General features: G+C 35.6%; 1 protein-coding gene across 1 annotated transcript; it reads left to right on the top strand.

Annotated features, from left to right (window-relative positions):
• The first annotated feature begins 4,408 nt into the window (after window positions 1–4,408).
• LOC113735779 (uncharacterized) lies at window positions 4,409–6,093 on the top strand. The gene is made up of 3 exons (XM_027262766.2): window positions 4,409–4,427; window positions 4,515–4,964; window positions 5,735–6,093. The coding sequence occupies exons 1-3, from the start codon at window positions 4,409–4,411 to the stop codon at window positions 6,055–6,057; spliced, it is 792 nt and encodes a 263-aa protein (XP_027118567.2). The 3' UTR covers window positions 6,058–6,093.
• The last annotated feature ends 1,687 nt before the right edge of the window (window positions 6,094–7,780 follow it).

The raw sequence follows: 7,780 nt of genomic DNA, 5'->3' as shown, positions 1-7,780 counted from the left end.
CCATATCTTGAAAGTACATCTCTAAACTCTAGAGCCGATGCCAACATCAAATAGGTGCTGTTCCACCTAGTTGGGCAGTCCAAAATGAGCTTTTTAAAAGGCAATTGAAACTATTTTTTTATTTTGGCATAGTCATTGAGGCGAGACTCTGAATTTTTCAAATACTTAATCCCTTCTCGAACAACATCAATCACATCAATAATTTGATTCAACCCATCTTGAACAAGCAAATTAAGTATATGTGCACAACACCTAACACGAAATTTTTTTTCTCCAATGCTTAACCTTTTTCTAAGAGAAAAATCCTCTTTAAGTCTCCTAATGCATACATCATTGTAAGAAGCATTGTCTATAGTTATAGTATAAACCTTATTCTCAATCCTCCACTCAAGAAAACACTTACTTAAAGCATTGGAAATAATTACTCCTGTGTGAGAAGGTGGGACATTACAAAAATTTAGGACCCGTTTTTGTAATACCCAATCACTATCAACAAAATTGTGAGGATTTGAAAATTCACCTATATTTTTCCTTATAATTTCCTTTTATTTTGAATAAGTTGATTTATAATTCCTTTACTACTAATTTACTCCCTCAATAGTTGTAACAAAGAATAGAATTGAAAGTTTTACTTTTACTTGTATAGTTAGAGTAAACTAGGGTTTTTGTACATTTTGGTAGTGCGATCAGTTGGTGAGGTGTGTGTACTAAATTTGGTGTATAAGAGCGAGTATTAAGTAAGAGAAAGTGTGTGAATAGAAGTGCTAAAAATAAGTTAGTGAATCATAAAATTAAAACAAAAGTACAAGGGAGTTAAGGGAAATAGGCTTGAACCGACGTGCACTATTTGTTACCGGTTGAGTACACTGCTTGACCAATATTTTCTTACCTTAATCTCCTAGATTTTATTTCATTTAATTCTCCTTAAATTAACCCTTAAAATAGTCAAAAATTTTGGACTAAAGAAAAGGTGAGAAAAGAAAAAAAAAAGGAAAAGAAATTTGATTGCCAAGTGTTGGCAATCAAAGAGATATTTGACCAAGACATTTCCTTTCTTCTTATCTTTCCTTTTGGCTAAGTTTTCTTTCATTTTTTGTTCATGTTGGCTGAACCATTGGAGAGAAAAACAAGAGAGGAGAACTTCCAACTTCATCTTGATTTTGCCTTGTTTAAGTTGAAATCACAAAAACTAAACCGATTAAACTAACACCAAGGGAGTTAGGAGGCTTGGAGTGGAGAGTTTCTTTGGAGAAATAGCTTGGTTCTTCACTTCTCAAGAGGTTTTGAAGGTATAAGTTCAACAACTTTATTTCTCTTTCTTATTCTTGCAAAATAGGGTATAGATGACTTGAATCTTGGAATACTATGGATGATACTCTAGGTTTGGTGTAGATTAGTGAAATTTCAGCTAGGATTTTGCAATTTTCAGTCTTGATTTATGTTGTTTAACTATAATATGTTGGTTTTGAGGTTGGTTTTGGACTTGTGAGGTGATTAGTAGCCTTATTATAACTTTTTAGCTTTAAAAGGAGAAATTCCAGCTTTCTTAAGAATTTTTCACCTTTGGTATTGGATGATTATTTGCTAGAAATGAGTTGCAATTTGGATGGGTTTTAGCAGATTAAGAACTATCTTTATATTCTTACTTGTGGTGATTGACTTGAGCTGATTTGAGAAGAAAATGAAGCCTTGAAAATGGCTGGAAAATTAGGCAAAAACAAAGGAAATGCTACCCATTTTTCCTCTCATGGGACAAGTGAATGAAAGCGGAAATAGGGATGTGACTTGTGCTCGATTTGGGACTTAGTTATGTAGGGATGCTTAAATTGTCCTTGTGGGTGACTTGTAAGCAAAATTTTGCTCAAAAGTGTATAGTTTTCAAGGAGAAAGTAGCGACCACTTTAAACACAATTCCCTAGTTTTTTATACTAAGTTGCGAACTTAAAAGTTTTAAACGCTTTTTTATCGAAACCAAAAGAGCGGGCACATATTTTCTAGAGTTTATTAAGTATTATGATTACTACTTAAATGAGTTCTATTTACTTGATTTTCGTTAAGCGAAGGTCATATATTTTGAAACCCTAATTGATTACAAGTTGTTACACGACATTTTATCATAGATTTTGACTCTAGCTAGGGAGTTGAACCTGAGCTTGGTTTTGGAAAACAATAAATCATTGGTGAATGTTTCCTAATACATGTTTGAACTTATTATTTGAATGAATTGCTTGGTTAACGAGATTGGACAGTACTTAACTTGTTTGATAGGGTAAGAGTGTACTTTGTTGCACTTGCCCTAATGTGACTTCTTACTGTGCATTGATTGCAAATGGTTGATATATATATATATATATATGCGCATGACTTGAATACTGCCTGGGATTCTAACCCTATTGGTTAGTCAGTCGAATCGAGCCAGTAAGGGCTTGGTCGAGGAGATTGGCGAACCATAGATACTGTTTATTGTTTATCATTTATTGTTTATTTGTGTAATCCTTTGGATATGGTCCACTGGATTCGATATACTCGAGTATTACCATCACTATTAATTTGGAGTTTGGGCCCGGTAGGGGGTTGATTGGTGGATGGAGTTTGGAGTTAAGTGGTGATCTACTGGACTGGTTACTTTATTTGAAAGTTGACGGAGTGTCAACTACTACTTGATGAAGCTACGGCGTGGTTAACTCGCAAAAACTATCGTATCCTTTTACCTAAAATTGTTGGATATCTAATGATTTGTTATTTGAAGTGTTATTGCTAATTTTTATGAACTCTTATACTCGCTACTTTGATATTCCAAGTTTTTACAATGGATAATTTGCTACTTGGATTTGCATGAAGTTTTGGAACCTCACTGATGAGTTTTGGCTCACTCTATTAGTTTTGTTTTTCTTACAGGGGGTATGAGCCTGGGTGTGAGGCTGGTACAGGCTAGCATTGTCTAGTTTTTGACTTTTGTGAATTGTACTCGCGCTAGTGCTTGATTAGAGTTGGAAGTCATTTGGATCTTAAATCTTTTGTTGTATTTTGGGAATGTATGAATATGTGAGATAGACTTGTGCATAAATGTACATTCTAAGTTTGGAACTGTGGTTTCATTTCCTTTCGAAGTTATAACTTGTTCTTTTGAAGTGAGTGAGTAAGTCCTGACGAGAGTTGGACAGGCGGTCTACTAAACCCTGGGGTATGCCCTAGGGAAAGGTGGGGTCATCACAAAAATGCCCCGTCACAACCATGTATTGAATTTTTTGACCGGATTTCCACAAATCTGTAGTTATACTAACACTGATGACACTTTTTAATGTATTTTTCAGCCTTCTCTTTTCAAGCATGTAAGCAGTCACACAATCTTCCTTTACTGTTTGCCGGTTAATCTTTTTATAAAATGGGGATGCAACTTTCATAAATTTGTTAAAAAAAAAAACATGGTCCAACATAGAGAAAGGATATTGATTTACAAGAACCATATGAGTTGCTAGCCCTCGGATCTTGGCATGATCATATGAAAAATTAGTTGTAGAAGTTATATTGTTTGAGGGACCTTCGGTGAAGGATAAGACTTGCTACCTTTTTCGATTTTCTTTCCCAAGAGCCAGCTTCTTTTGTAGACAATTTTTTAGGTGATGCTTATGTTGAGAAGTGGCTCCAAATGCAATTTTGGTAAACAGCTCTTTGCAGTGATTGCACTGCACTTTCATTGTTCCATTGGCCTGCTTTATTATTTTCATATCCTCCCATATTATTGACTTCTTTTTCCTTTATTTTTTTTCAAACGGTTTTGCTCCTTCATTATCACCTTTTTGCCTGGTTTCTGCTCCTTCATTCGAAGGCTCTAACGTATCTAAATCCAACTCTTCTTCACTCATCTCATCAGCATTTTCCTCCATCTCAAGTTCTTGATCGACAACTTCATTTTCAACCTCCATAATAGGACTTGATGATGATCTTTGATGACTGTACATACCCATTTTTTGAAAGGAAAAAAACCAATCAATTTTGCTTTTAGCATGATCCAAAATTGAAAGAAAAAATGGCACTAGTCAGGAGAAGAGTAGGACAAAGCAGAGGCGCCATAAAGCCATGAGTGTTACAAAAGTAAATGATGATGGTTGTGAAGAAGATTAAGCCGCAGAAGGCCAGATTAAAAATGAATTAGGAGCACTATTTATAAAGAAAAGGGTTAGTTACTTGGCTAATTGAATTGGGATCATGGTTATCAAAATCGCGATCCGGATCGTAGGATCGTACGATCCTACGATCCAAAGAAGCAAAATCGATCCGGATCGCACTTAGAATCGTAAATTACATGAATCGAGCGTAGGATCGCGTAGGATCGGTAGGATCGTATAGAATCGTACGATCCTACGATCCTACAACGATCCTACAAAATTTTGCTAATATGCGAAATATGATATTCCATTTTGCAAGTAAATGAAAATATTTGGGGTAGGGTTATAATTTATCAAAGAATTGAGCCCTTAATTGCAACATTTTAATAATTTTTACCCAAAAAGTCAAAGAAAGCACCGAATTCTTCTCCTTTCCTCAGTCGGTCAATCGGTCAGCCCTTTGGGCTTTGTCTCCTTTCCTTTGTGATGTTTCTTTTAATCTTTTCTTCATTCTCCAGCCTGCACTTTTCTTTTCTTCTCTACCGCTGCCCAGAACCCTAGATTTATCCATCAAACCACCATTGCTGCAACTCTTACGCCTACCAACAAGACTAAATCGCTGCAAGCCTGCGGCTTCTACCAAGGAGGCAAGGACCAACAAGCCATTGCTTCAAGCTTCAAGCTCCAGCACCCGTTGGCCGTTGCTTCAAGGCATCAAGCCACGAAATCCTCTGTTGCCGCCGGATTTTGGCCATTTAAAGCTTCAAAGCTTCAAGATCCAGCACCCATTTTCCTCCAGTTTCCGTGCTGCCACCACACTGAAGCTCCGCACCAGCACTTCAATTAAAGTCACATGTGAGTCTGTTATTTTCTTGCTTGAAAATTGATATTTGGTGGAGGTGGTGATTGATGAAGTTGTGATTTTTATTTGGATTTCTTGTATTTGAACATATATTGCCTTTGATTGAATTGAGTTGAAAGGAATTATACAAAATTCTCGGGCTTCTGCAGGTGCAAACAAGAACTTGAGAATCTGAGATACCCTTCTCTTTATTTGCATAGAAAATTGAGAAACAACGGGAAGAATTTGATTATGAAGTTGGTTCTGTGATTCAATGCTTTTGCTTAAAATTGCGCTTAACTGCTAGAGCTACTATTTTTAAGGTTTTGGATTTTCGGTTCTGTTTTGACAATTTCCGCAGTGCAATAAAAAAATCAAATTGTTATCACATAAAAGGGCACAATAGTAGTTGCGAGTATGTCAAATTGTAGCATATGCTTATGCTAATCTTTGGGGCCGTTCAGATTTTACTGCTGCTGTTATGTCCTTCACTTATGCTTTCATTGGATTGGCACTTGGCCTTGCAAAAACCATTGGTAATAGGACTGAATTTCTTTATAGCTGAAGAGTTGATATTTCTGCATTAATTTTCCGAGTTGAGTGTTTATTTGGCTTCTTGAATGTCTGAAAGTTCAATTACTTTGTTGATTATAAGGGAATTTGGGATGAAAGTAAAGTAGCCTCCTTTGCTAGCTCACTGGTTTGGCTTTATTTTTTTCGAATCAAACTACCTGCTAGCTGACTGGTTTTTGGTAACTTTCATTGTTATTGTTTGTTTATTTAGATGATCATCAAGATCGTGAAACCCATGTCCGTCGAAGACAAGTTAATAAAATGAAAGAGATTCATGTTATTGATGAGGATGATGGGCCTTCAACTGAATTCGACCGCCAAGATGATGATTATCTTGATATGGTTCTCGAAAATGATGTTCAAATGGGAACTAATGATTTGGATGATACTAATTTGGATGGAGATGAAGATAATGCCGAAGATGAATTCCAAGAGAATTGGGATGGTGAAGATGATTGGGAAAATAATGATTTTGATAATGTGGATTATGGGAATAATGAATTTGATTCAAACGATGAAAATGATTGGTTATAAATTATTGTATTTCTAAATTATTATGATACTTGAAAATGATGAATTGTTGCTATTTTTTTTTTCATGTTTGTTTAAACTTGACAGATGACATTCTAGTAGTTAATTTTGATCTTGAAAATCTTTTTGGATGTTTGGCTTTTTAGTATTTGTGAAGGTATTTGTAACTTTATATTTGAAATTATGATTATGTAAACTGTGAAGCATTTGGTTTTAAGACTTGAAATCATGACAGATAACAGATTTATATTCTCTTCTTTATTACTTGTTAGATAACAGGTTTATATTCTCTTCTTTATAACAGGTTTATATCTTTTAGGATATACAAAATGGTATATGAATTTCAAATTCATTAATTTAGTAAATTTAGGAGTTTTTGGTGGGATCTTACGATCCTACGATCCGATTCTGTGAAACTAAAATCGATCCGACGTGGGATCCCGATTTTACAAACCTTGATTGGGATGAACTGCAAAATGATATATACAGATAAAAACAAGCATCGAAGTCCACTAATGACACATTCCAGGAAAAATAAAACCAAATCAATGGAAAAAGGTCATAACATTGATTTATTTTGCATTGGCCAAAAGCATTGTTTCTGATACGATCAAGACCTGAAGGTATGCTATGATAAAATGATGACCGAGTAAACAGAGCCATAATTATAGGAATATAGTTGTTGGAACAATCAAAAGAATCTCGCAAAACAACAAGACAATCTTTACATGTTATTAACTGTAAAAATGCCATTAGATCTCGAACTAATTATATAACTTACTAGAATATTAATCAGAATTTGCTACAGCTTTTTGGTAGGTAAGTGTGCGTATGACTATGATCATTATTGAAGGAAGCGAAATGTGCCACAGATGAATTGGGTAATTGCAGAGCTGGTACTTTCCAAGTGCTGTCCGTGAGGAGCTATATATGCTTAGTTCACAAACAGCGACTGAGATTTTTGAAGAATGGACTGGTCAAAAACATATAATTTGCTGCTTCTCAAGTTTCAAGAACATCCAGAAGACCTTAAAAAGGGGAAATCACACCCGTGAATGTATGGGCCACAAGGCTTATGTCTTGATAATATTCATCCTTCCATCATAAAACTCAAGACCAACTTACTAATAATTTAAACTGAATTTGAAACCTTTCCGTAGCTGGCCAACAAAGTAATAATAGGAATTTTTACTTACCAAAATTCACGGTGGTTCAGAGAAACCAATCAAATTCGACTGGTCAATGGTTCCTTGAATGCTTGCGGTGATTTTTGCTGGAGATGACTGGAGCAGAAATGGCTAGAGCTGGAGGTAACCAAATAGACTGAACAAAGATGCAGCAGTGAAAAATGAAGGCCTTTGTGGTGCTAAATTGCTAACGGACAGGTTGGTGTGGCGGAGAGGTAGAGCGGAGGAGATGGTGGACTGTGGGGTTGAAGCCGCAAAATGAACCTCCACTTGGTTGTGACGGAGAGGCAAAGAGGCGAAGCTGTGAAATCGAAGAAGAAGAAGAAAAATTATATAGAGCAGAGGCGGAGAACGGGAGAAGTGAGTGTAACATCCCGAATATTAGGAGGTTGTTTGTGAAGAAAATATTAAAGTGTATTTCTTTGGGTTTGATTTAAAACCTAATTTTGTTTTAAAAAAAAAAGACTAGAAACCCTAATATGGTAGCCAAAAACCCTAGTTTACTTGTGACTAACCGGTTTTCCTAAATCTCTCATATT

Source organism: Coffea arabica, chromosome 3c (genome assembly GCF_036785885.1).
Source record: "Coffea arabica cultivar ET-39 chromosome 3c, Coffea Arabica ET-39 HiFi, whole genome shotgun sequence".
Classification (NCBI taxonomy): domain Eukaryota; kingdom Viridiplantae; phylum Streptophyta; class Magnoliopsida; order Gentianales; family Rubiaceae; genus Coffea; species Coffea arabica.
The sequence above is the reverse complement of the archived record's forward strand: the minus strand, read 5'-3'. Positions and strand labels throughout refer to the sequence as shown.

Coding starts and splice junctions, on each gene's coding strand:
- LOC113735779 (XM_027262766.2), top strand. Junction 4,965..5,734: donor CACTTCAATTAAAGTCACAT/GTGAGTCTGTTA, acceptor TTGTTTATTTAG/ATGATCATCAAGATCGTGAA.